Genomic DNA, 27,917 nt, shown 5'->3' on the forward strand with positions numbered 1-27,917 from the left:
TACTTCAGAAACGTATTTATAATTTTTGTTCTGTGCATGCTATATTCAGATCATTTATACATGCTTTTGGTGCACATTTATGTTATTTTTATTGGACACCACTAGGCATGGGACTAATAATTTTTGGCTGCTATCAAACTAGTGGTACCGTCCGATAAAAAGCATCATAAATGTCTAATGTAACAGTTAGGCTCTGCATGAGTTAATTCGGTTCATTAATTGATTGCTCCGTCATAACTCTTCCCGTTGTTACCTTAGAGCAAGTACAATAAACTTATGTAAGAGCATCTCTAGCAGACTCCGTAAAACGCCGCGACCTGCAAAATAACCGTCAAAATATGGGTTGGCGCAAAAAATTATGCCCGAGCAGACCCCGCAAACGCGTCTGACCTGTAAAAGTTTTTGCGGGGCACGGCAAAAGATCACCCTCAGCCTTTAGATTCACGGGGTGGGAGGCGACCCGAGCTCGCCCCTTATCCACAGCGAGATTTGGCGTGAGGGAAATTTCCACGCGGCCGTTCCCGCTCCCCCCCACCTTGGCCGCCATTGCCCCGCCACCGCGCGCTCCGGTCCATCTTCCCTGCCATTCTTCGCCGCCATGGAAGCCTCCTAGCCGTCCCCCATCACCGTGGAGGTCGCGCACGCGCAATCCCCTCCGGCGGATCTCGTCGCCGGCCATGTCGCCCCCGCCAGCGGCTGGGCGGCGCCGCCGCTGCGCGATTTGCCCGGCCGCCGGCAGGGAAGGTGAGAAAGGTTTCAGGCATGAAGAGGAAGAAGGTTCCTACGAAAAGGCCGGCGCCTTCGTCCACTCCCTCCGCCTCGGCGAGATGTTCCCCGACGATGCCGTTCAACGGCGCTGCTTCCACCGCACGCGAGGTGTTCGATGAAATGGCCAGAAGGTATGCATCTTCGATCCCTTGTTCTTGCTTCTCTTTTCGCCATTGTGGTAGCTCGTGACTTGATTTTACTCAATGTAGTGGTGGTTCAAACAATGCCATTGCCGAGTCTGTGAACTTGTTGGACACCAATGCCATCGACATTGATCAAGCCCCGTTCGCTGATTTCGATTACAATGAAATGGAGGGTGGCGTGGATGATCACGGTGGTGAAGATGAAGTGGAGGAGGTAGACGAGGGGGGTATGAGCAAGCGCAAGCAAAAAAGCGTGAGATCGAAGAACTACACGATCTTGGAAGATCAAATCTTGATCAAGGCTTGGAGTGCGGTGTCTCTTGATGCTTGCACGGATACATCTCAAACTTCCAAGAGATATTGGCAAAGACTCAAAGATCAATACTTCCGCATGATGGCCAAGCATCCCAATAGGACACCACGGACCTTTCGGACACTCCAAGGTCATTGGGACGTGATCAAGCCGATTTGTAGCCGTTGGGCAGCTTGCTTGGTGATACGTCTCCAATGTATCTATAATTTTTTATTGTTCCATGCTATTATATTACCCGTTTTGGATGTTTATGGGCTTTATTATACACTTTATATTATTTTTGGGACTAACCTATTAACCGGAGGCCCAGCCCAAAATGTTGTTTTCTTGCCTATTTCAGTGTTTCGAAGAAAAGGAATATCAAATGGAGTCCAAACGGAATGAAACCTTCGGGAGAGTTATTTTTGGAACGGAAGCAATCCAGGAGACTTGGAGTAGACGTCAGGGAAGCTTCGAGGAAGCCACGAGGAAGGGAGGCGCGCCCTACCCCCCTGGGCACGCCCCCACCCTTGTGGGCCCCTCGTGGCTCCCCTGACCGACTTCTTTTGCCTATATATATCCATATACCCTAAAAACATCATAGAACAGAATAGATCGGGAGTTCCGCCGCCGCAAGCCTCTGTAGCCACCGAAAACCAATCTAGACCCGTTCCGGCACCCTGCCGGAGGGGGGAACCCTCACCGGTGGCCATCTTCATCATCCCGGCGCTCTCCATGACGAGGAGGGAGTAGTTCACCCTCGGGGCTGAGGGTATGTACCAGTAGCTATGTGTTTGATCTCTCTCTCTCTCGTGTTCTTGATTTGGCACGATCTTGATGTATCGCGAGCTTTGCTACTATAGTTGGATCTTATGATGTTTCTCCCCCTCTACTCTCTTGTAATGGATTGAGTTTTCCCTTTGAAGTTATCTTATCGGATTGAGTCTTTAAGGATTTGAGAACACTTGATGTATGTCTTGCATGTGCTTATCTGTGGTGACAATGGGATATCACGTGATTCACTTGATGTATGTCTTGGTGATCAACTTGCGGGTTCCGTGACCTCGTGAACTTATGCATAGGGGTTGGCACACGTTTTCGTCTTGACTCTCCGGTAGAAACTTTGGGGCACTGTTTGAAGTTCTTTGTGTTGGTTGAATAGAATCTGAGATTGTGTGATACATATCGTATAATCATACCCACGGATACTCGAGGTGACATTGGAGTATCTAGGTGACATTAGGGTTTTGGTTGATTTGTGTCTTAAGGTGTTATTCTAGTATGAACTCTATGATAGATCAAACGGAAAGAATAGCTTCGTGTTATTTTACTACGGACTCTTGAATAGATCGATCAGAAAGAATAACTTTGAGGTGGTTTCATACCCTACCATAATCTCTTTGTTTGTTCTCCGCTATTAGTGACTTTGGAGTGACTCTTTGTTGCATGTTGAGGGATAGTTATATGATCCAATTATGTTATTATTGTTGAGAGAACTTGCACTAGTGAAAGTATGAACCCTAGGCCTTGTTTCCTAGCATTGCAATACCGTTCGTGCTCACTTTTATCATTAGTTACCTTGCTGTTTTTATATTTTCAGATTACAAAAACCTATATCTACCATCCATATTGCACGTGTATCACCATCTCTTCGCCGAACTAGTGCACCTATACAATTTACCATTGTATTGGGTGTGTTGGGGACACAAGAGACTCTTTGTTATTTGGTTGCAGAGTTGCTTGAGAGAGACCATCTTCATCCTACGCCTCCCACGGATTGATAAACCTTAGGTCATCCACTTGAGGGAAATTTGCTACTGTCCTACAAACCTCTACACTTGGAGGCCCAACAACGTCTACAAGAAGAATGTTGCGTAGTAGACATCACTTGGAACAAGTTCGCAATGCACCTCCAAGTGGAACCGTGGAATCCGACTATGTGAGTTCGTTTTCACGTCCCAAGTTGTGCACATCATTTGCATCATATGAAGTGATTGCATCATTTGACTTTGTTTTAATTGTGTAGGACAAAATTGCCCAACAAAGATACAAAGACATGGAAGCTTCCGAAGGCAAAAAATTTGAACTAGAGCATTGTTGGGGTTGGGATATGCTTAAAGAGTGCGACAAGTGGAAGTTGATTGACAAAGAATCCCCACCGAAGAGAGGTTCATTTACGAACATGGATGAAGATGAAGATGATGATGTCCCAAGAAACTTGAACAAGCCCGATGGTGACAAGAAGACAAAGGAGAAGATCAAGAGGGAACACGAAGCATCGAGCTTGCGGGACAAGATAGATGCCATGGTGCAATCAAATTAGTTGATGATAGCAAAGACATTGGAGACAAAGAAAGAGTTGGCCGAGAAGAAGGCACGAGAGAAGCAAGAGAAGTGGCAATTGCTCAAGGACGAGGGGTTGCGCAAGGCGGCCATTGAGGAGAGAAGAGCGCGTGCCGCTGTGAACAAAGCCATGTCCAAGCTTCTTGCCAAAGAGAATAGGATCATGACATTGAACCGCAATGACATGGACGACATCACCAAAGAATGGCATGATATGGCAAGGAGAGACATCTTGAAGAGGACGATGCTTGCGTCGGCCCGTGCGTGTTACAGTGTCGGCGATGTTTTCTCATCGGGATTTGGAACCAATGTCGCCGATGCATTCAGCGCGTCTGCCGATGATATCGGTGCCGGAGTTGGAACAAGTGCCGGCGATGGATTCGGGGGCGGCGATGACCTCGATGGAGGTGGTGCGGAGTGAAGAGCGACCAAGATGATGACGGACGTGGTCGTCGCTTTTTGCATGAAGTCCTTTTGCGTTTGTCCTACAAAACTATGATTTTATTTGCGCGCGACAGAACATGAGCTTGTTTCCTGCTTCATTCGTTCATACACTAAGTTCAAGGCATGATACAAAGTTATTTTCTTCCAAACCCCCAATAGTATGTACACTACTTCTAAGTTAATATCATATGTTTCCTATAGATTGTAGACTTGCTTCTCTTCACGTGTGATCGTCTTCATTGTAGGGAAGATCTAGGTGTCATCACACTTGTAGGTGTATGCATTGGTCGCTTCCACGTATGCTTCCATATATGTCTCCGGCAGCGCCCAACTGCTTGAAGCATACATCACCAAATATATGGAAAATATGAAGCATGATAATAGTGTTTAAATGCAAACAATGCTCTTGACAATATAAGAAAATAAAATAAAAAGTAGAAGTATGTTTCTATTGTCCTAAACTATCTTGACCTATGAAAACATATAGTAAAGTTAAGAAGCATGGACATTAAGAAGTGAAAGTGCAACTATCCCTAGGTGGTTTTGGTAATTCTTAACAACATATAGCTCATTGAACTAATGCTCTTTCAAGATGATCATTTCAGAAAAGTTCAATGATTGGCATGGTATGGACTAGGAATGTGGACCCCTCAAAATGCTAAGGACACATATTGGCTCAAGCTCAAGACTCTACATTTTCATTTTAGTAATCCAAGATCACATTGAGTCCATAGGAAAAGTCAATACTATTAAAAGGGGATGAGGTGTTGCTTAATGGCTTGCTTGCTCAAATGCTTAGTGATATGCTCCAAAAGCCCTCAACCACTTTCTCATATCTCCATATGTCCCAAACCAAAAGTCAAACTCAACCCCACCGATTTGATCTATCCGGCGCTACCGAGTTCATTTGACATAGCCATAGCCAAAAACCCTAGTCAGTTCGGTCTCACCGATAGGGATCTCGGTCTCACCGAGATGGGATTGCAAACTCTCTGTTTCCCTTCGTAACGTTTCGGTCTAACCGAGATGAGCGATCGGTCCCACCGAGTTCGCAATGCAAACTCTTGGTTTCCCTTTCGTAATGTTTCGGTCTCACCGAAATGAGCGATTCGGTCCCACCGAGTTTGCCTGACCAACTCTCTGTTTGCCAATTACAGAAATCGGTCTCACCGAGTTTATGTGATCGGTCTTACCGAGATTACGTTATGCCTTAACCCTAATGAAATCGTTCCCACCGAGTTGACATGTCGGTCCCACCGAAAAGCCTAACGTTCACATTTTGAACTAAATCGGTCTGACCGAGTTTCATGATTCGGTCTCACCGAGTTTGGTAAATTGTGTGTAACGGTTAGATTTTGTGTGGAGGCTATATATACCCCTCCACCCACTCTTCATTCGTGGAGAGAGCCATCAGAACGTGCCTACACTTCCAGCATTCATTTTTTGAGAGAGAACCACTTACTCATGTGTTGAGACTTGAGACCAAGATATTCCAATCCAACCACAAGAATTTCGATCTCTAGCCTTCCCAAGTTGCTTTCCACTCAAATCATCTTTCCACCAAATCCAAATCTGTGAGAGAGAGTTGAGTGTTGGGGAGACTATCATTTGAAGCACAAGAGCAAGGAGTTCATCATCAACACACCATCTATTACCTTTTGGAGAGTGGTGTCTCCTAGATTGGTTAGGTGTCACTTGGGAGCCTCCGTCAAGATTGTGGAGTTGAACCAAGGAGTTTGTAAGGGCAAGGAGATCACCTACTTCGTGAAGATCTACCCGAGTGAGGCAAGTCCTTCGTGGGCGATGGCCATGGTGGGATAGACAAGGTTGCTTCTTCGTGGACTCTTCGTGGGTGGAGCCCTCCGTGGCTCGCGCAGCCGTTACCCTTCGTGGGTTGAAGTCTCCATCAACGTGGATGTATGATAGCACCACCTATCGGAACCACGGAAAAAAATCTTCGTGTCTACATTGCGTTTGCTCGCTCCAAACTCCTCCCCTTTATCTTCATATGCAATGATTTACATTCCGCTGCTATACTCTTAGATTTGCATGTGTAGGTTGATTGCTTGACTTGTGCTAAGTTGCTAAAATCTGCCAAGACTTAAAATTGGGAAAATGCTAGATTTTTATTTGGTCAAGTAGTCTAATCACCCCCTCCCCCTCTAGACATACTTCCGATCCTACAAGAAGCAACCATCGATGCAAACAATCTGGAATGTCGAAGCACATAATGATGCTTACAAAACATGGATAGCTGAAATATCAAATTGAGAATAACCAGTGCAATACCTTTGATTCGGACCAACTGGCAATTCATGCAATGCAATACCTTTTGATTCAGAGGCGTGACTTCGATGAGTGAAAAACAAAAGAAGCATGTTTGTATTGCCATAAACTATCTAGACTGAAGAAACTCATACAGTATGTCAGGAAGCAAGGATAAATCGAAGCATGTGTTAGTGTTATCTCAATATAATTCACGTGTTGGAAGCGTAGAAATTTAGAATTGGAAATCAGGGATTTTTGCCGCCAACATGTGGGTGCATATTCCTGTGATCTAGCAAACAATTTCACCGGAACCGATTGGTGGTTTTGTGAGCTTATACACATTAACTCTGCAAGAATATCGGGAGCGATTTGGGAGGAAACAAAACCGAGCAAACTAGACTAGGTAGGTGCGGGATTAAGGGGGATTTGGGCGTGCTTTTTTTGAGAGATAGAGGGCGGTTGGAACATGATGTTTTTGGAGGAGGGTTCAAGTCCTAGTGCTTGCATTATTTCTTGATTTATTTGCGGATTTCCAACGATACACTTTCAGTGGCAGGAGACGTTTCCGTCGACGACGAGACGCCTACGATGACTTCGCAAATCTCAAGATGATATGCCGGCTCAGTCTCGAAGGTGGTCATAGGGATAGGGTGTGCGTATGTGCATTCATAGAAGTGAGTGTATGCATGTATGTATGAGCGCTTGCTTCTGTACTGTGCTCTAAAAAAAACTCTGCAAGAATACCGGGGAGCAATTTGGGAGGAACAAAACCGAGCAAACTAGACTAGGTAGGTGCGGGATTAAGAGGGATTTGGGCGTATGTTTTTTTTTCGGAGATAGAGGGCGGTTGGAACAGGATGTTTTTGGAGTTTGACAGGAGAGAATTGATCTGAAGATTGGACTTGATCAGACGTCTCATACCTCCAAAACCATTACATTATTTTTGTGGATTCATCGTCCACCTGGGCTGTCCACGTGGTCTACGGAGCAAACTCTGCACAACATGTTCTCTGTTTTTTTTTTCAACTGTGCACAACCTGTTCAAAGAGAAGGATTGGAGAAGAGTGAACAAAAAGCATGCTACCGTTGTCTATCTTTTTTCTGGAGTCATAGTTTGTAGTAGACGATGGAAAGATAATGTACAAGAGTGAAATGCCAGAAATGCCTCATAGCCACACCTTGTCTGTGTGAACACATTCGTTTGAGCGACAATTAATTCCGAGCAGAGGTAGTACAACTTTTTTAGGGAATATAATGTAAGTTCTTCGTGCTGTTATGACACTTGGCTAATCATTACATTACGCAAACAAAAAAATTATTAAGAAAGCCATAGAGGCCGCAGGCATCAAGATAAACTGCCAAAAGGATGCATTCCATCCAGGACAGTAACAAGATTATTCATCGACCAGATTTGTACAGATGTCAGTTCATTATCCAATCCACGCACGTGCTAGATTGGTGCCAGAATGTAATTTTTGTGCATTCTGCAAGAAAAAAGAATATGTACAGAAGAACATGGGAAGGAACTCATAGCAGCATTCAGAGAAGAAAAGCATCACAACCAATATTCTCCCAGACCAGCTACCGACCAACGCTACATGGAATCGAGTGTCCACCGTTCATCCAAAAGAAAACAAGCACCTATCAACAAAGCTACAAGGAATCGGCCAGGTCGTCGGCTTCGGCTTCACCAAACCCGTAGGAGCTGAAGTGCTTCACCCTGAACTTCCACTCGCCCTTGGCACCGTCAAACGAGATAAACTCCACTCCCTGCTCCTCAGCCTTCTTCACCAACATCTCCTTGAACTTGTCCAACCTCGGCCCTTGCGTGTACTGCTCACCCGTCTTCTTATTCATGCACTTGATGTTCAGGAGGGTCACCAAAGCAGCTTTGTTCAGGCCCTGGCCAACTGGGGGCTTCTTGCTATCGTCCTTGTACACAATCACTTCACGGTTATTGAATTCCACAATCGACTCCAGATCAAGGCCCCTCACATCAGTTTCTCCCAAGAATTTGATGCTGCCATAACCTTCACGCCCAACAATGAAGTCTACAACCTGACTACAGTAGCCTGGCTCAGCACGTTCTTTGGCAGCAAGCTCCTCTAGACTGGGCTCCGTGAAGTAATCTGCCTGGGAGAGCCTAGGCACCATCTTCTCAACGGTGGCACCATTCACATGCCGAGCCACAGCCCCAGGCTCGCTTGATGCAATGTGGATGCCATTCTCCACTGTACCAGACCGAGTTGGTGTCATGGCAGCCTTATTGTGCTCCCTCCCAACAAAAGCATCTGTACAGTACCTCAAATCAGAAACAAGCGACAAACAATTTTGCAAGTCTAGGGAAGAAAGAATACAGACAGTTCTAAACAAATACCTTTATGTTTGTCATTATCAGTTGAATCCCTTGGAATTGATTGTTGGCCAACCACACTACGTGAAGGCCACTGGTCTGTTGGACGGATTATCAGACTTCTTGGGTTCTCTCTAGGGATGAAAAAGGCATCCGCTTTTGGTGTTACAGGGGATTCTTCATCATCAGCAAAGAATGGAACCTGAAGGAACAAAAAACAGAACCACACAATTATTTCTCAAACGGCTTTCATAAAACTCCAATGATAAAGAAATATAAACTAAATAACAGTCCTAACCTTGCCATCAGATGTTGCATTATATTTTCGTGGCAGCAGCTTTATCCTCCTCTGTGACAAATGCCTAGGAACCGCCATTGATAATGTTCTGCTCGGAAGGGGCTTCTCAGCAACCTGCAGGGCAGAGTAAATGTTTTTGTCAAGCAAATGTCCTTCCTCGTGGCTCTAGATACTTCAGTAGCACAAACTGCTAACAAATAATACCCTCCTTGCTCATCTCTACTATCCTTCCACTCTTCAGAAACTACTGCAAATACTTAATAAAGATGGTAAAGAAAATACTAACCGGCAAACTTGATATCCCATATTGGATAGAAGGTGAGGATCCACCATTCCCAATGGACATCTGAGGCATTGCTGGAAGGGTCCCAAAGGGATTTGAAACAAGAGTCGGCTGCATTACCATATTGGACTGGCTAGTAGTTCTGCATCAAGAATGCAACAGGCTGTTACAAACTTACAATCTGAAAAAATAATGCACTAACTACTAAATTCGAAGAAAATAGACGCCAAATCATAATAATTAAGTGATAATGATAGTGTTTCTTAGTATTTATTATCCGTGAATACAATTAAATTATGAACCAAGTAGTTTCTTTCTCTACAAGCCTACACCATCCATCTCCACATTATATATCAGTTTTGTTTGTTGCACCATATTTACGTTCACCTCATCTGTACTTCCACCCATAAAAAGGAAAAAATAAATGTACATGCGATAAGTAAATGGAATAGTCATACTGCTGTCCGAATGGAGCCATATTCATCGGGTTGGAAACACCAGAGAATCCACCTGTCAAAGCTTCAAGTGGCATACACACAGAACCTCAAAAAATTTGTTAATGAGAAGGAAGCATTAAGTATTAGGGTATACTAACCTGGTTGAGTCTGAGGTTGGAATGAGAACGAGTTTGTAGGTTGAACAGGGGCAGATTGTTGAAATGGTGACTTAAAAATGAGCAAAGATCAACTCGTTATTTGCAAAGCAAAAGATATAGAAAACAAATATCAAGGATCAATGATTTATGAAGAATAATTATCTAAACAAAATATGGTAATTGCAAGGGAATAGGATGCTTACTGTTTGAAAAGGTGAAGAAGTGTTGCCAAATATCCCTCCACCTCCAGTGATTCCGATGTTAGATGTATTGAACATACTGGTGGAGAAAGCTGGAGTGCTTGATTGCTGGTTAAATGAGTGGCCAAATGGCTGCTGCCCCATTGTAGGGGAAGACGTAAACAGCCCAGATGATTGAGTGCTATTACTAGTGGATGACCCAGCATTGAAAGGATTTGGGTTGTTGAATAGTGAAGTAGTGGTATTATTTCCAAATAGAGAAGATGAAGTGTTTGCTGGGAATGTAGAACCACTTGTTTGTCCAAACGAGGAGGTAGTAGTTGCGGACGATGAAAACGGGTTCGGAGCAGTAGCAAAAGCACTCGAAAAAGGTGAGGGTGAGGGGTTAGTAAATGGATTCACTGGTGCTGGTTGATTTGGTTGGAAACTTGGCTGTGGAGATAAGAAGTTGTTCACTGCTGGAGTTGCAGAAGAGTTTGGTCCACCTGAGGGTTCAAAGTTCAAACATTAAAAATTTCACAACTTAAAATCTAATGATACAAGCAACAAAATAATGGGACGTTTGAAATAGAAGTAATATGAGTTCAGTTTAATTGCAATTAAGGGGGAAAAGGACTACAGCTAAGCTATACCAGAAGCCAGAACATAATATCTATTCCAGTTCATAGAAAATAAGAACCATTAGCCGCAGATGTCTAGAAATGAGGTCACATATAAAGCAATAGCATACTACTCGATTCCAGACATTTCCTTTACCTTTGTCACCACGCTGGTAATCTTCCCACCTCAATTCTTCATGACTCTTCTCTTTGTATGCAGGCATGGCTGATATGGAATCAAGTTTTGCAGCAGGCTGAGAACCACTTGCAGCAGTGTCAGCATCAGGTGTTTGTACATAAGGCTGTATTCTGGTTCCTCCAGATTGACTTCCAAACGTAGTTTGCCCGAATGCTGGTGCAGCTGTTTGCGAGCCTGAAACTCAAAAAAGGAACTGATAAGATAATCTGCAGTTACACAACTGCTACAGCACATGGAATGTAACACAGTGTGATGCACTCAACACCAAGCCAAAATTATACAAACATAACCAAGTAAGTTGAATATCCAGTGGGGGAACCTACCGAATGGAGAAGTTTGTCCTCCAAAGGGTGAAGTTGTTCCGAAGAGGCTGCTACCAGTTGCAGCTGCTGATTGTCCAAAAGACGGTGAAGAACCAAAACCAAAAGCACTTGCTGGTGTGGTTGAAGTTCCAAAAGCTGGAGCACTACTCACACCAAATGCTCCGGTACCTGAAGATCCAAAACCAGGAGTTGTGGTTGAACCAAATTGTGTCGAACCAAATGCTGGGGTGCTGGAAGCACCACCAAATAAGGATGTTGATGTTGAGCCAAATGCTGGAGTCGTTGTGGAGCCAAATGCTGCCGTTGTTGTGGAACCAAAGGCCGGCGTAGTTGTGGTGCCAAAAGTGCTGTTGCCAAATGTTGGCTGTGTTTGCTGAAATGTGCTACCAAATGGACTAGACTGGCTAGGAGATGATCCAAACCCACCAAAGCTTGGCTTTTGTCCGAATAAAGATCCTGAAAATTTTGCAGAGTAGAGAGCATTAAATCGCAAGCCACAAAACTATCGGTCTAAAAAGGGAACGAAACAAAACAAAAATAGTGCTCCCTCCGTCCCATAATATAGGATGTTATTACAACCGAGATATGATTATAGGGTGACAGTATTTCAAGTCTTAGTCCTACACTCCTACTGATGAAGTGATGAAGGAAATACCGATCATAAACTTCAACTAGTAGCAGCAGTTACTATTTTTAATACTTGACAGAGATATTTCAAAGTAAAGCTTTAAACTCTAGTGCTAGATAACACAACCTAAAAGGTTGCTGTAACATAGCTTTGTTCTGTCTATAATAGTGAGTTGCAAGATTCATTGCCAGATTCTTCTTTGATATTTCAAGGTTGGCAATTAAACACATAGCAGGTGCAAGACAGGTAAAGATTCAGTAAATGCAGCATAACAAATGTGTTCCAAGTTGCGGAAGAACAGAAATTAAATGCTGAGATTGTGAGAATGAAACAAACCACCGCCAAAGTTGTTAGAGGATGTGGCGCCAAACGCGGGGGCTGGCGATGTACCAAAAGCTGGCGTGGAGCTCCCAAACGGAGAGGAGGACGGGGTGCCAAATGCAGGCGTGGATGGCTGGCCAAAGGCGCCGGTTGATGTAGCACCAAACGCGGGTTGCTGGCCGAAGGCGCCAGTGGATGTAGAGCCAAACGCAGGGGTGGATTGCTGGCCGAAGGCGCCAGTGGGCGTAGCGCCAAAGGCCGGGGCGGACTGCTGGCCAAAGGCGCCAGTGGAAGTGGCGCCAAAGGCCGGAGCGGATGGCTGGCCAAAGGTGGAGGTAGCGCCGAAGGGCGAGGTGGTCCCTGTTGGCGCCCCGAATGCGGGGGTCGGGCTGCCGAAGGGTTTGGGTGCGAAGGGATTGTTGGTGGTGGTGCTGGGCTGGCCAAAGCCCTGTTGGGTCCCGAAGGGGTTGGTTGAGGTCTGCCCGAAAGGGCTGGCGGACGACTGCCCGAATGCTGCAAAAAAAGGATGATCAAACAGCAGGTTAGCAACCATGGCGGCAATAACTAACTTTGATAGGCAAAACTGGAAGAGTATATAAGCAAACAATGGTAACTGAAATCCGCAACCGACAGCAAAACAATAGAAGAATGATATGCCCAGGCAGAAAAACTTTTTTGATGGATGGTTTATAGACACTGTAGCGCGAAAGCATTATCATTAGTAACGCATCATCAAATGGGGGATCTCGACTGCGAAACCTAGCCGCCGATCACAGCGGACGATGAGATAATGGCTACTACTTACTAGCAATACCGACAGCAATCGAGGGAAAAGCTACTACTAAGCGCACGGGGAAACCCTACCTAGGTCAGAGGATGGCGTGCGGGGGGAGAGAAGGAGAGGAGGGTGCTTACGATTGCTAGCGCCGAACATGGCTGGTTGGTGGTGGTGGTGGCCGCGGAAGAGACGGTGGGTCACCGGGCCGTCGGCGGCTGCGGCGGCGGCGGCCGGGGGTGGGGTTGCTTCTCCTTCCTCGCTGTCGATCGATGTGGTGTCGGTGTTGGTTTAGGAGGAGACGAAAAGATAATCGAAAGGCGGAGGAGGGGAGGGGGATCTGGATCTGAGGCTGGAGGGTGGGGCCCCGACGTCTGTGTGTTTGTCCTCTTGGGACCGTGCCGCGGCTCTATATAGCGGGGGAGGATAGCTTAGGAACAACGCCACAGGACAGACACCAGCGGCCAACTGACGCTATTCTCTACCGCGCCGCGTAGCTTACTTTCAACGCCAACAAAGACCACGAAAGGGTTTGCTGGGCCCTCAGGGCTTCAGGCCCATGTACACGTGAATGGAGCTGGGCTCCTAAAAGCACGGTTTGCGGGAATGGTGGTCTTCAGCACAGCATTAGCATTGGTGGTCTTCAGTTACCTGAACGCCGTTCCCTCAAAAAAAAAAAAAACTGAACGCCGTCGCGGACAGGGGACAGCGGATGAGCGGGGCATGAGAAGGGTGAGGAAGGAAGGAGGGCAGGGGGCTCTGATTGGTGCCGCTGCCACCCGGCGGCAACCCGTCGGACATAGAGGAGTGCTTCATCATACGCGGAGGCGTCCCGACTTGACGCCGTCGCCGGTTTGCGGCAGATCCGATTCCGAGGAGAGGAGGAGAGCTGCGTGTTGGTGGAGGGTGGCAGTGCGCCTAAGCTGTAGCAGCGTCAAATTTTAGTTTGTATTTGCTCATTGCAAATACCTTGAAGAACGGTAACCCTTAAATCCTTTGACCTGTTGATGAGTTGGAAAAAAGTGAGTCCAAACGAAACTGAATTGCCTGCCTGCTTGTTTTGTTTGTTTGTTAGCGGCAGAACATCAAACACATGGACGGATGCTTCATGAATCATGATCAACCCTTGACTTTCTGCCAATCTAGCTTGCCATAAACTTCATACATCCTTAATTTGATCCTCAAAATGTTACAACGTTACATTCATATATGGTACCCCCTCCGTAAACAAATATAGGATGTTTTTGCAGTTTAAATTTAAACCGCGAAAACGTCTTACAATTTTTGTGTACACAGGGAGTTCTTAAGAGCACAAAAAGTTTGTGTCTACTTTTCCCAAGTATATATACTCCAGTCTTCAATAGAACTGAAATAATCTATGTCTCTCCGCCCCTTGCTCCCAAGATCGGCGTGCCGCGTAGAATAGTAGTACAAATTACATTTATTGATCAATTCAAAATGAACTACTAGCCTATATGCTCCATACAAAACCCACGACATTAATTTGTACCCTGAGAAGCTATATATCGTCAACCGTTTCATCTCATTCATCGACAGTCATTTCGTTTCGTCTAGTAGCTAAACAGCAGTCAACCGAGAACGTTGCGTTAGCTCTTCAAAGGCGCGCATCGCTTCACTGTCAAGTCCTCCCGCAAACTACAAAATTCCAAGAAATCAAGCAAATAAAATGAGCATATGGCTTCATCCTTGATTCATTTGAAGGACGGAGGTAGTACATACCTGGTGAACCCTATATGTGAAACGCACGCTTTGAGCGACAAGAACAGCCTCATTCCCTCCTCCTGTATAAGCTGTTATTTCCTTGAGGGCTCTTTTCATGTACACCTTTGCCAGTGTTACTGATGCCACCCTCATCTGCAAATTCAAACAGACCAACAATTCCCAACCGGTTAATCTCAGTTTGATGCAAATATCAAATACAGAGATACTCCGTCTGTAAACTAATATAAGAGCGTTTAGATCACTACTTTAGTGATCTAAACGCTCTTATATTAGTTTACGGAGGGAGTACTATTTTTCTCAACTGAATACACACACATACTAATTAACTGACTACCTTCGAAGCAATCCCTGAATCAAGCATCCATTCGGTCGGAATTCCAAACTGTTTATAGCACGGCATCACTGAGCTCCTCAGATTCACTAGTCTCTTCATGCTCTTCTCCAACCTGGCAAACAATTAAGTACAGTAACTAATCAAGTTCAACACCCAAATCACGTGTCAGCTCAATTGGTTCTTGATTTCATACTTATCCAGCAGGCTTGATATCTTCCTCAGAGTAGCCTCACACGAAGTAGGGCTGCCATCGTCGGCGTTCAGAGAAGAGATCTCTGTCACAACACACTTGAGATCCCGGTATTCGAACGCTGCTTCCCGGAGTGCATCGGCTTTCCTCTCTGGCCAACTGAAGTGCTTCAACACGCCTGTCTCATCAGACTGAATTTTACAGCAACTAAGTTTGATCAGTAACCACCTCACCAACCATCCCAGTTGCCGTTCTTGCACTGGTAAAAAACGGCAAATGGAACCGGATATAATTGTGTTTGCTTGATTACCAGAGTTGAAAGTTGTTGATCAAGCCAATCAACAAAGGTCAGCACTTGCTCCACATCGGTGTAAGTAGTCATCTGAACTTTGTTAATGAGACCATTGATGAAGTCTCCTTTTGTTTCGACATCCGTCTTGATCTGAGCAAAAGATAGATATACATACATCTAGTAAGAAATCATGTCTAGCAGAAAAGATCCAGGGCCGTTTCATGGCAAGGTGCTGACCGCCAATAAGTGCGTGGAGCGGTTCTGTAGCTCGCCGACGATGCTGTTGTGATGAGCAGCACTGACAGTCACAGCTTTCTTGGTGTCACGCTTGTTCAGGGAGTTGTACATCTCAACCAACGCGGTTGCCTTGTTCACTGTGCCTGTTGTGCCACGTTGCGGAGGGGGAGGTGGCGGTGCCGGGGCTCTTCCGAGGATTTTACTAGGTGGTGGCGGCGGCGGCGGCGGTGAGGGGGGCTTAGGAGGCTGTGGTTTGCTCATGGCACTGTCTTTTTGGTTGCTTCGTTGCGCCACAGCGGTCTGCGCCTGCTGAATTAAGAATCAAGAAACATTTGCTGTCTGTTAGCCACTCGCTGCTGTGTACAGTTGTGAATGGACGTGGACATCTCATGTAGATCAAAGTAGGTTGCAGGTAAAGGGGGAGACGTACATAAATTCAGTTTTTGTTTTCAGGAAATGGAAGAAGAAGCAACTGCACAGTGATCAAAGAAGTCTGTGGTGACATGGAACCCAACTTACATGGATGTCATGCTGCTCCTGAAGCCGAGTGATGGTGCAGCGCGCAAGGGCGAGCTGGTGCGTCAGGTCGCTCTTGTCGCATTCCAGCTGGGTGTTGAGCAGCTGCAGCCTCTCCACCTCCTTCCTCAGGGCCTCCACCTCCCCACGCAGCTTGCGCGTCTCCTCCTCGGAATCCTCCTTGTGCCTCTTTGGCTTTGCAGCTGCACCAGTCACCACCCTCTCCTCCTTGCTGCTCACCCTCACAAGCCTCCTGGCTCGAGGAGGGGTGGCGGGTGCCGGAGCTGGAGACGAAGAAGCTTCCTTGACGGGTGCTGCTGCTGCTGCTCTTGGAACCCTGGTTCGCGCGGCCACCGATGGCGAGGAGATCCTGCCGCCATGGGCGTTGCTCAAAACCTGCTGCTTCATTGCGTGTGTGAATCCAAGGAGCAGCCTAAGCCTAGAGTTCTAGCCTTTATTGCTGTGTTGCGACCTGAACTGACTACTCAGTGTCAGAAAGGAAGGTGCTGCCCGGGTGGTGGTTGGCGATGGCAATATATGTTGGCAACTTGGCATGCAGCATGTGGGTTGTGGAATCGGCACACAGCTCAGCTCTTTGTTGACTGCAAAGCGGCAGATAATACAAACAAGAGAATTATCAGCGTCAATTGCAATGAGAAAAAGAGAGAGAAACAGCCTGCCTGCCTGAACCTCATTGCTGTGTTTAATGTAAGTAGGTTAGGGGGGGGGGGGGGGGGGGGGGGGGGGCTGCTTTAGTTGAGAGCGGCCAATCGGTCATGACCATGAGAGGACAAACAGGACCAGAAAGCAGAGACACAGCAATAAACCAGTGCTGTTACTATTTAACCAACCGAAAACACAGTACACTGTTGCATTGCATTGCAATACGAGATCTACTCTATTCTACATGTCAAATGGTAATTACCGTCCCTCAAACATGTTTGTATTATCCTGGTGTATGAAGACCCTAGTTATTTTATCATGCGGCAGAATTGAACTTTTTTTAAAGATTACTTCCGGATTTAGGTGTTTTTCTAGTAATTTCCTATAACTGGGTGTGTACTTGCATCTGGATTATTTATGCATTGGTTGAGGTTCTTCTTGTAATCCCATCTTATGGGGTTAAAACCCCGCAAAAAGAAAAGAGGGGGGGGGGGGGGGGGGGTTAAAAAATAGTGCATACTGCGGGAAAATAGGTGGAAAGACAAGACAGCAGCATATAAAGCATTGGATGCTAATACAGACCAAATCATTAAGCCACACACATTTAATATTGAGGGCAGGCAGTTGACAAAAGGCCGGGGTAGTTGTGGCTGGAACACTAGTATATACTTCTAGACCATGTGAGAACCATTTAGCTGAATGTTTACAGTTTAACTTGAAGCAGCACACCAAAATCTGCACATTTCAAGAAATAGATAAGCAATTCATGTTCAAGGCTCACTAACAATTGGTCCCTCTTGTTTTCCTTACTTTTGTAACTTTAAGACAGACTTTGCTTTTCATTTTGTTTAATACATGTCCGGTGCGTGCGCCACCTGGCTTTCTCACCAGTCACCACTAGTTCAATACAAAATTAATTTGGCATAATACAAGTGATCAGTTCATTGCCAAAACACATGTAACTGAAGACTGGTGGTAGTGTTTGCCATCTTTTGTCTTTGCCTTTTAGTATAGTTTAACAACTGACCCAATCACCCCAACTAGTTTTATACTTTAAGCAATGGCATAATCACGAAGCATGACAGACCAACCCCATGCACTAAACTGAATCTAAGCTAACTCGCCTAAGTGACAACGAAACAAACAAAGAAACAAAACTCATTCTCCAGCGAAAATCGGTGAGAAGAGGCAACTCCCATGGTAGAACTATGTCCTATCCATGTGAAATGGAATTAGAAGAAGAGAGAAAGCATCCAAGAGGACCAGTGGATCACAACGGAGTACTTCATCCTCCAAATAGGAATCAGAATCATTGACATCAATTTAGAATGATCACATGAATTTCATCATAATATTCCTTGCCAAAAAGTTACGAGGGACAGAAGGGCACACCTTTGTTTTGCAGGATGCAAGAGACAAGCAGCTCCAAAGGAAATAATCTGATAGCAGAACAGTATAGAGGTGCTTCTACTTATAGATGCCACGAACAGGTTGCTGATAGTGGGAAAGTAGGTGTGACATTTGGATCAAACTGAGGACCAACAATTGAATGCTGTAATCTTATATATGTATAAACAAAAAGAAAATGCCCAGCTAGCTAGCTGTTGGTGGAATGTCTCAACATTCCCCCTTCCACATCACTGAACAACCAACCCAACGAAAGCAACCCAAACTCCCAAAGTGCATATCAGTCTTATGTGTCAGGGCACAGATACATCCACTGGTAAGCCACTTCTTTTATGGATAAAATGTATACAAAAGCTTCCATGTGTTACAAGTGCATGGATTGGTCATTAATATGTTGAAGAGCTACAGCTCACCCGAGTTTCAAATTATGGTTAGACATGACATCAGAGTTGGAGATTGACCACCTAAACTCGCTTCACAAAACTTAATGGCCCCAACTGCACTTCCAAGATTTTGCATGTGCTGCTTCAAGTTTAAATCATACATTCAAACTGAGCAAAATACAATAACTTGCAAGAGCAGAAGTGCACATAATCAACATTTGATTTAATACACCTAGAGACTACATCCACTGGTTAATACAGGCAATAAGCCTACTTCCTACTAGCACACAACTCTGGCCTACTCATACAGGATACAACCACTACAGCTAAAGGCAAAACTCTAAATCTTTGCCACCACTTCAACTCTCACAGTTTCCAAAATTCTGGAGCAGCTTCGTTCTTCAAAATATCCCTCCAACGTATGGCAATGCAAGCGTTGAGAACAAACCTGCCCAGGACCAGCCAGAGGGCAAGATTGAGTGCCAACCATTGCCGGTGTTGGCCTCTCCTGGGAAGTCCGACCCAAAGTCCGATGATCCAGAAATGCCTGAGCCACTAGAGTTCAGTACTGATGATCCTGGATCAGAACCAGATGAACTAGTAACAGGGCTAGTGGATGATGTAGTAGGAGCAGTGGATCCAGCAGTAGAGCTGCAAAGATGAAATAGTTCACCATACACATCATTGCATTAAGCACGAGAGTTCCATGTTACCAGAATGCAAATTTGTAAGCTTCACCTCGTTGGAGAAGACATTGATGATGCCAATACACAGGTTCCTGAGCCTGCAAAGAGGAGATGTGAGCATGATATTTCAGAACACCAAACTGAAAATCCTTGAAGCTATCTAGAAGGAGAAACCGTCTTACTTGGATTAGCATTGGCAAGCATTGCGGCACCCCTAAAGTCGCAGCTGGAGGGTGCTGGGTTCTTCTGGTAATAGCTGTTGAAGGCGTATGACGCATGGGCTTCCAAGGTATTTGGATAATAGCAGCTCCCTGATGGCTGTATCGGTGAGCAATCTGCTCCACCAATACCGCACGCATAGTCCAGTGCGTCCTGGAGCGCGGTTTCTGATGAGCCGGCCTTGGCCACGCACCAGGCTTGCTGCCCTGACACAACTGGAGCTGTGACCGGAGTAGTGGTCGGAGCAGTAGGCGGTGTAGTGCCGACAGTAGGCACCATTGGGTTCGCCGCTGGGTTTGTCAGGGGTGCCGATGGGGGGAATGTCGAAGGGGTGGTAACAGGAATGGTGACTGGCGTGTTCGGTGCAGATGTCGAAGGGGTTGGCAATGGTAATGTGGTAGAAGGGTCGTTTGAGGGGGTTGTGATAGGTGTGGGCAAAGGGTTTAATGAAGGGATTGTGATGGTAGGGTTTGTGGACGGCACGGTGATGATTGTTGGTGCTGGGTTCGTCGATGGGACTGTGATGGGCGTGGTCGGGTTGGTCACCTGAGCTGGATCCAAGTCATCATGGACAGTTGGTTTGCCTGCGTTAGCAACAATGAAGTATTTAGAGTGATTAACTAGCATGGAATGGTAGGTTTCATGTTCTGATAGAGCACAGGCATAGAACTAAGTACGCAAGAAAGTATGTATGAGATGCATATTGCCCAAGAGGGCTATGAAATGAAAATGAAATCTTAGAAAAGAAATTATCGTTACATGCATGCTCAGTTGTAGGTAATTAGCAGTATGAAAAGAGAAGGAATGGGCCACACATGGATATCCCATCCCACTCCCAGTATATGTATCTATACCGTGATGCTCCCCAATCTGAAGCACGCACAAATCAGCACAATTAATCTCTCCCAGTCCCAGATCGAGATGTAAATGCTGAAGTAAGTAGTATTGTGTTACTCCAGACATAGAGTGGGATTTGTGTGAGTAAATAGCATAAAACTACCACTTTTCGTTATATGGTTCCAAAAAACTACCACAAATTTGTTTGTGACTGATAACTACCAGAATCGGCGTCGGCTGTTTCAAAAAACCCAAAATGCCCGTTGCTAAAAAATTAATCGGGTTTATGACAGGTGGAGCCCGCAGCTAAATGAACCGTCACTTTGACCGTTTGTTTGACCGTTAACTGACATGTGGGTCCCACATGTCAGTGTCCCTTCCTCATAAAAAAGCAAGCAGATCCCTGCAAACATTTAAGAAACGCAATCGGGTCCCTATGAACATTTAAGAAACTCTAATGAAAACTCGCCGACCAGCAGCCGCCGTGACGAGCTCGTCGGCCAGCACCGCTGGTGTGGGTGCGCCGCCCCAACGGGTCATGGTGGCCCGGCAGGGTGGCCTCGCGCCTGGAGCTCCCCGACGGCTGCCCGGCGCCGCCCGCTCGCCGGCCACCCCCATCCTGCTCCTCGGCCGCCGCGACGGCCCCGCCTTCGTGTACGCCGCCCTCCTCCCTCCTCCCTTCTTCCTCCTCCGCTCTCCGCCTCCGCCTCACCCTTCCTCCCTTCCTTGCAGCCAGCGCCGCCAGGAACGCCCGCAAGGAGGACCCCGTGCTCCAGGCCCTCGACATCGAGCGGGCCCGCCTCCGCCTCCGCCCCAGGGCACCGCCCCCCTCCTGCCCGCCGCCGCCACCGCCCAGGAAGCGCAAGACGCCCAACGACTCCGAGGACGACGCGCCCGCCGCCTGGCGCATGAGGGACCTCACCGCCCCTCCGCGGTGGCACCATGGCTGCTGGCCGGCGAGCTCGTCACGGCGGCTGCTGGTCGGCGAGCTTGGCTGCGGGATCACGGCCACGGCGCCACAGGGACCCGATTGCTTTTTTGTAAAGTTCACAGGGACCCGATTGCGTTTCTTAAATGTTTGCAGGGATCTGCTTGCTTTTTTATGAGGAAGGGACACTGACATGTGGGCCCTACATGTCAGTTAACGATCAAACAAACGCGCGGCGCTGACGTGGCCTGACAGGCGGGCCCGGACCGTCAGAAAACGGTTTAAAACGCTAGCAACGGGCGATTTGGGTTTTTTGAGACAGTCGACGAGAAAAGTGGTAGGTATCAGTCACAAACAAAAAAGTGGTGGTTTTTTTGGAACCATAGGACGAAAAGTGGTAGTTTTATGCTATTTACTCGATTTGTGTACAGATTGAAGGGGACGTTAAGTTCAGAATTAATCGTTCGTCCGTCGTATGTGTATGAATATCGCCTGAAGAAAAGAAATCGTGTGCTGCAGCCGTAGGTAGAAGCGCAAGAGTACATTTCGGAATCTAAAAATGCCCGCGATACTTGTGCAGATGAGCCGCCGGGACGGGGATCTAAACAGTAATTATAGTGGTGGCAGGGTTTTATGGCGACAGAGCAGCTGGAGAAAGAAGAGGAAGTACCTGAGACCGAGGGGAGCTCGAGGAAGAGGAAGGAGCAAACGGGGAGGAGGAGGAGGAAGAGGAGGCGAACCACCATCCTCGCCGCCGGTCGCTCCGCAACCAGACAAGAAAGAAGTGGGTCGCCGCCGCAGCCTCAGCTAGTGTTGTTTTTTGGGGGCTGCCCGAGGGAAGGGAAGGGAAAGGAAAAGGTGGTGATGGCGGACGGTGGGGGTAGCAGGAGGCACGAGAGAGAGGGATGGGCGGAAAAGGCACAAGGTGAGAGAGAGAAAGCACGCTCCCTCGCTCTCACTGTCACTGCAGCATCAGTCTGGAATGGAATACCGAATACAATACTCGTATGTATCTACCCATCCGCACTAGGGAAGAATGTTGGTAAGAGCATCTACAATCGGAGTCAGTCCAATCTTTCAGGGCCGTTTTTCGGCGATCTCGGTCGTCGGTGATGAGGGGGTCGCCGGATCTACGCATGTGGATCGTTTTTACTTTCTCGTAGTCTAGGTTTTTAGGTTGTTCAAGTAAGGATTCTTCGGCGACAATGATGACATCGCTGAATAAAGATTCTTCGGATCCTTCCCTGACAAGGCCATTGGTCCTATGGTTGAGGATGGATTTGGAAACCAGTCTATTCAAGTAAGGATGATGTGGCGGCGGCGACATCCTCGTGGTGGACCTGTGTCCTCGGGCTCCGTCGTTGCGACGACGTCTGCTCCAGCGCCGGCGTGGAACTTGGGAGGTAGTCCAGGAGCGGATGCAGATTGTGGTTTGCATCGACGAAGTCTGGAAGACGGGACGTGTGCTGGGTTCGTGGTTCGTGGATGACAGGTATGGCTTCCTCCTTCGGCGTCTTAGTGGTGGCGGGGTGCCAGATCTGGAGTTCGACGACGTGTCCGGAGTGTTGCCTCGGTCTAATTCGTTCAACGACTGTGACGCCCGGATAATTAAGCTACAGTAATTCCCTGCTAATGATGCGACGTCACCTCAGTTACTGTTGATATCCTCGCGTTGATTCAAAACCTGTTCAAATTCAAATTTAGAATAAAGTCAAACAATAAAAGTTTTCAAACATTAAAACAAAAATTTTGGAGTGTGCCAAATAATGCCTAGGTATTTAAGGTGAAGGTACCACACTTTTACAAATGCATAAATAATTTAAGTTGAATTAAAACAGAGTAGGAAAAATAAATAAAAGAAAAAAAACAAGACCAACAAAAAAATAAAAAAGGTAAAAGAAGCCCCCCTTGGCCAACTGGGCCTCGGCTCAGCCGGCTGGCCACAGCCACCCTGGGCAGGCCAGCCCAGCCTTGGCCTATATGGCCTCTCACCCCGAAACCCTAACCCCCTCCCCCAGTTGCTCCACTCCCCCCCGACTCGTTCCACTCCCCCTCTGCCCCTCCCCGTTCCAGATCGGATCAGGGGCGTTTGCCGCCGCCGCCCGGAACCCTCGTCGCAGCCGCCCCGCCACCTGCCGTTGTCGGTGCCGCCTCCCCGTCTCCGTCGCTCGTCCTCGCCCCACCTCTTCGCCGGACGCCGTCCACGCACGCCGCCGCCGCACACCGTCGCCGCCTCGTCCCGCCACTGCTTCGTCGGAGCCGCCCACCGTCGTCGTCTCCTCCTCCTCGAGCACGCTGCCGTTCCCCTGCATCGCCCGTGAGCCTCGCCCCTCTCCTCTCCCCCTCTGCTTATGTCGCTGGATCTGACCGCGCCCGCCTCTCGCGCTCCGGCCCCGCACTCACCATGGCTGGGCCGCGCCCTGGCCATGCCCGAGTGCGCTCCCGTGCGTCCCTGCGCGCATGACCCGCGCACCGGCCGCACCCAGTGTGTGCGCCGGCGGCCGCCGGCGGTGCTCTGTCCGCTGCTGCTGCGGCCCGCGCGCGTGCCCTGCGGCCTCCCCGCGCCGTGCTCCTCTGCCGCCGTGCTCGGCCTGCTGCTGTGGCCTCGGGCACGAGCGCCCGCACCCAGCGCCCGCGCCGTTAACCGCCGCCCTAACCCGCTAAGGCCCCTAGGGCCAATGACATGTGGGCCCAGCCCCAGAACAAAATGGATTAAAAAAAGAATAATAATGATAACATAATTAATTAATTAAGATAATTAATAAATTAATTAATCATGTTAATTAATCTAATTAACCCTGTTAATTAACCATAATTATTTGATTAGATAAACGGTCTATGACAGTGGGACCCACCCGTCAGCTTGACTGGTCAACGGTCAAACTGATCGCTGATGTCATGCTGACGTCATAAATGCAATTTCGAATTAAAATAATCTGCTAATTCTAGAAAATGATTTAAAACTTTAGAAATTAATATAAAATAATCTGTAACTCGGATGAAAATACCTTATACATGAAAGTTGCTCAGAACGACGAGACGAATCCGGATACGCAGCCCGTTCGTCCACCACACATCCCTAGCATAGCAAACTCGCAACTTTCCTCCTCCGGTTCATCTGTCCGAAAACGCGAAACACCGGGGATACTTTCCCGGATGTTTCCCCCCTTCGTCGGTATCACCGCCTACCGCGTTAGGGCACACCTAGCACCGCGCATTGTCTTGTCATGCACCGTCATGCTTATGTTTGCATTATATTTATTGTTTCTTCCCCCTCTTCTCTCGTTAGACACCGAGACTGACACCGCTCCTACCCAGTACGACTACGGTGTTGACGACCCCTCCTTCTCGGCTGAGCTTCCAGGCAAGCCCCCCCTTGATCAGCAGATATCGCCTATTCTTCTCTATACTGCTTGCATTAGAGTAGTGTAGCATGTTACTGATTTCGGTTAATCCTATTCTGTTGCATAACCTGTCATTGTTGCTACAGTTGTTACCCTTACCTGCTATCCTACTGCTTAGTATAGGATGCTAGTGTTCCATCAGTGGCCCTACACTCTTGTCCGTCTGCCATGCTATACTACTGGGTCGTGATCACTTCGGGAGGTGATCATGGGTATATACTATATACTTTATATACATGACACATGTGGTGACTAAAGTCGGGTCGGCTCGTTGAGTACCCGCAAGTGGTTCTGATGAGGGGGCTGAAAGGACAGGTGGCTCCATCCCGGTAGAGGTGGGCCTGAGTTCCTGACGGCCCCCGACTGTTACTTTCTGGCGGAGCGACAGGGCAGGTTGAGACCACCTAGGAGAGAGGTAGGCCTGGCCCTGGTCGGTGTTCGCGGATACTTAACACGCTTAACGAGATCTTGGTATTTGATCTGAGTCTGGCCATTTGGTCTATACGCACTAACCAACTACGCGGGAACAGTTATGGGCACTCGACGTCGTGGTATCAGCCGAAGCCTTCGTGACGTCAGCGACGGAGCGACGCGCGCCGGATTGGACTGGAACGCCTGCTAGGCTAGGTCTGCTTCCAGCCGCGTACGCAACGTGCAGGTGTGCAATGGGCGATGGGCCCAGACCCCTGCGCGCATAGGATTTAGACCGGCGTGCTGACCCCTCTGTTGAGCCTAGGTGGGGTTGTGACGTGTTGATCTTCCGAGGCCGGGCATGACCCAGAAAAGTGTGTCCGGCCAAATGGGATCGAGCGTGTTGGGTTATGTGGTGCACCCCTGCAAGGAAGTTTATCTATTCGAATAGCCGTGTCCCTCGGTAAAAGGACGACCCGGAGTTGTACCTCGACCTTATGACAACTAGAACCGGATACTTAATAAAACACACCCTTCCAAGTGCCAGATACAACCCGGTGATCGCTCTCTAACAGGGCGACGAGGAGGGGATCGCCGGGTAGGATTATGCTATGCGATGCTACTTGGTGAACTTACCATCTACTCTCTTCTACATGCTGCAAGATGGAGGTGGCCAGAAGCGTAGTCTTCGACAGGATTAGCTATCCCCCTCTTATTCTGGCATTCTGCAGTTCAGTCCACCGATATGGCCCTTTACACATATACCCATGCATATGTAGTGTAGCTCCCTGCTTGCAAGTTCTTTGGATGAGTACTCACGGTTGCTTTTCTCCCTCTTTTCCCCTTTCTATACCTGGTTGTCGCAACTAGATGCTGGAGTCCAGGAGCTAGAGATCCCGAGGATGATTCTACATGGAGTTCGGCTTCGAGGAGTAGTTAGGAGGTCCCAGGCAGGAGGCCTTGCCTTTTCGATCGTTGCTACTTTTGTGCTAGCCTTCTTAAGGCAAACTTGTTTAACTTATGTCTGTACTCAGATATTGTTGCTTCCGCTGACTCGTCTATGATCGAGCACTTGTATTCGAGCCCTCGAGGCCCCTGGCTTGTATTATGATGCTTGTATGACTTATTTATGTTGTAGAGTTGTGTTGTGATATCTTCCCGTGAGTCCCTGATCTTGATCGTACACATTTGCGTGCATGATTAGTGTACGGTCGAATCGGGGGCGTCACAAGTTGGTATCAGAGCCAACTGCCTGTAGGAATCCCCCTTTCCAACTCCTTGGCCGAAGTCGAGTCTAGTCATTGTAAAACTTTTACTAACATGGTTGTGTGGCTTACGGGCCCACGTCGCCATTGGGTGGTATTAGGATCTTTTAATCCTCGATCCTTACTCTGGGACTCTGATCTCTCTTCTATTCGGGTTAAATGATTTTACTAAATCTGACTCTAGGTTCTCGCAACTACTTCTCCCGGAGAGCCCCTTATCACAGATGATCGCCTACTGCACCAGAAGATTTCGAAGTTACTCCCCGATACTCTTTCGAGACTTCGTGCTCGTTGCTTTTGCAATTCCCTACCACTGATCTATCCCTATGGATAAATACTTACAACCGTCGTTCTTAATTCTATTCCAAGTTGATCTTGTTAATACAAGATGCCCCGAACCGCTCTCCGTTGTTCCAAGAATCCTTTGAGCTTACTGCTATATAGTTCTTGCCTCATGAATACCCTTACGGATAATTCCTCGCGCTTATCGAGTATCCGCTCTTTCCCAGTTGTTCATGTGTTTCACAAAAGTTTTCGAAATACCATTCGATCTTCCAAAAATCCTGAGCATCCTCTTGCTCTTGAAATTCTTGCTTGCTTGCATTATGGTTAATCCCTTAAGTCTGGTAATCTGATTGGCATCCTTTGTCAAATATCATTTTGAGTCCATTGATTCAATATGTTGCGAATGCTCGCAATCCTCAATCATATCCTAGAATTCATCCTTCCGGCTCAGACGTCATTTTTTTAACATGAGCTGGTTCTCGACTAATCAAATTATTGTCGATTGTATCCCTAAGACTATTCAACTTATCCATCCCTAATCAGAACATTGCTTCTGATCCCTTGATTTGAAAATCATAATTCATTTGCATTTGAGCTCTAGATTAGTCAGTTGTTTCTATAATCCAATGCCTTTGCATTGTTACTTCCTCTGGTTGTGTGCCGATGCTCACATCAGCTCTGTTATGGACCGACAGATCCTTTAATGGATTTTATCCGACAGCGTCCTTCATATTCAATAACCTTGCGAGCCTTCCCTCGGATACATAATGCCTTTGGTAAATTGTATCCTCTACTTTCTCAGCCTTGCTCTGCTTTCGAGCTGGTGATATTTACTCTTGAAGCTTGTGGTATATGTTTCTAAGATGCCCCGATGGGTTGAACCTATACCTTCTCTAAAACCGTGTGAACCCGGAAGTTTTCACGAGTCATACTCTTCTGGTGCTTCGCCAGATAACTTTTCAACACTACAACTTCGATAACGAGAAGTGGATAAAAGGTTATGCATTGGAGAAGTGGGAGTCGACCTTGAACTTTGTGTTCATGCCCATGGACACGATGTAGATCTTATCATTAAAGCTTCTCTTAAGTTAATTATTCCCTCGGTATAAGTTCATCTTATATCTGGGATCTGGCCTTTTGCAATCGTGGTTCCGACCATGTTCTCCTTTAAATACCATTTCTCGTACAAGTTTAATGTGACACCCAAGTTGTTATTTGGATTTTTCAAAAGATTTCATTTGACTTGAGGGAGGTGATTTAAATTTTTCTTCAAAAGAACTCTCCC

The 27,917-nt window shown here is 47.1% G+C and overlaps 3 protein-coding genes and 1 pseudogene across 6 annotated transcripts; all 4 read right to left on the reverse strand.

Annotated features, from left to right (window-relative positions):
- The window catches only part of LOC109779115 (uncharacterized), a 30,744-nt pseudogene extending 30,065 nt beyond the window's left edge, over nt 1-679 (reverse strand).
- A 6,924-nt stretch (nt 680-7,603) lies between these two features.
- LOC109779120 (nuclear pore complex protein NUP98A) lies at nt 7,604-13,320 on the reverse strand. 3 transcript variants are annotated; one of them, XM_020337725.4, is made up of 11 exons: nt 12,973-13,320; nt 12,073-12,570; nt 11,109-11,564; nt 10,744-10,959; nt 9,991-10,472; nt 9,788-9,857; nt 9,651-9,702; nt 9,196-9,334; nt 8,910-9,023; nt 8,636-8,813; nt 7,604-8,549 (listed from the first exon to the last, which is right to left on the reverse strand). In XM_020337725.4, exons 1-11 carry the CDS (start codon nt 12,989-12,991, stop codon nt 7,912-7,914), a joined length of 2,862 nt encoding a protein of 953 aa, XP_020193314.3. In that variant the 5' UTR covers nt 12,992-13,320; the 3' UTR covers nt 7,604-7,911. The 3 variants fall into 3 exon arrangements, with proteins under 3 accessions (XP_020193314.3, XP_020193313.3, XP_073352497.1); XM_020337724.4 differs by having other exon boundaries at nt 9,651-9,711; nt 12,973-13,220; XM_073496396.1 differs by lacking the exon at nt 12,973-13,320 and having other exon boundaries at nt 9,651-9,711; nt 12,073-12,625.
- A 643-nt stretch (nt 13,321-13,963) lies between these two features.
- LOC109779121 (INCREASED PETAL GROWTH ANISOTROPY 1-like protein 2) lies at nt 13,964-18,350 on the reverse strand. 2 transcript variants are annotated; one of them, XM_020337727.4, is made up of 8 exons: nt 18,200-18,350; nt 16,148-16,746; nt 15,629-15,934; nt 15,410-15,541; nt 15,103-15,290; nt 14,910-15,021; nt 14,573-14,707; nt 13,964-14,488 (listed from the first exon to the last, which is right to left on the reverse strand). In XM_020337727.4, the coding sequence occupies exons 2-8, from the start codon at nt 16,550-16,552 to the stop codon at nt 14,411-14,413; spliced, it is 1,356 nt and encodes a 451-aa protein (XP_020193316.1). In that variant the 5' UTR covers nt 16,553-16,746; nt 18,200-18,350; the 3' UTR covers nt 13,964-14,410. The 2 variants fall into 2 exon arrangements, with proteins under 2 accessions (XP_020193316.1, XP_020193315.1); XM_020337726.4 differs by having other exon boundaries at nt 15,629-15,937.
- A 375-nt stretch (nt 18,351-18,725) lies between these two features.
- Nucleotides 18,726-22,162, reverse strand: LOC109779122 (uncharacterized). Its single transcript, XM_020337728.4, has 4 exons — nt 21,938-22,162; nt 19,466-20,086; nt 19,336-19,381; nt 18,726-19,248 (listed from the first exon to the last, which is right to left on the reverse strand). The coding sequence occupies exons 1-4, from the start codon at nt 22,011-22,013 to the stop codon at nt 18,999-19,001; spliced, it is 993 nt and encodes a 330-aa protein (XP_020193317.1). The 5' UTR covers nt 22,014-22,162; the 3' UTR covers nt 18,726-18,998.
- Between the last annotated feature and the right edge of the window lie 5,755 nt (nt 22,163-27,917).

Source organism: Aegilops tauschii, chromosome 4 (assembly GCF_002575655.3).
Source record: "Aegilops tauschii subsp. strangulata cultivar AL8/78 chromosome 4, Aet v6.0, whole genome shotgun sequence".
NCBI classification, from domain to species: domain Eukaryota; kingdom Viridiplantae; phylum Streptophyta; class Magnoliopsida; order Poales; family Poaceae; genus Aegilops; species Aegilops tauschii.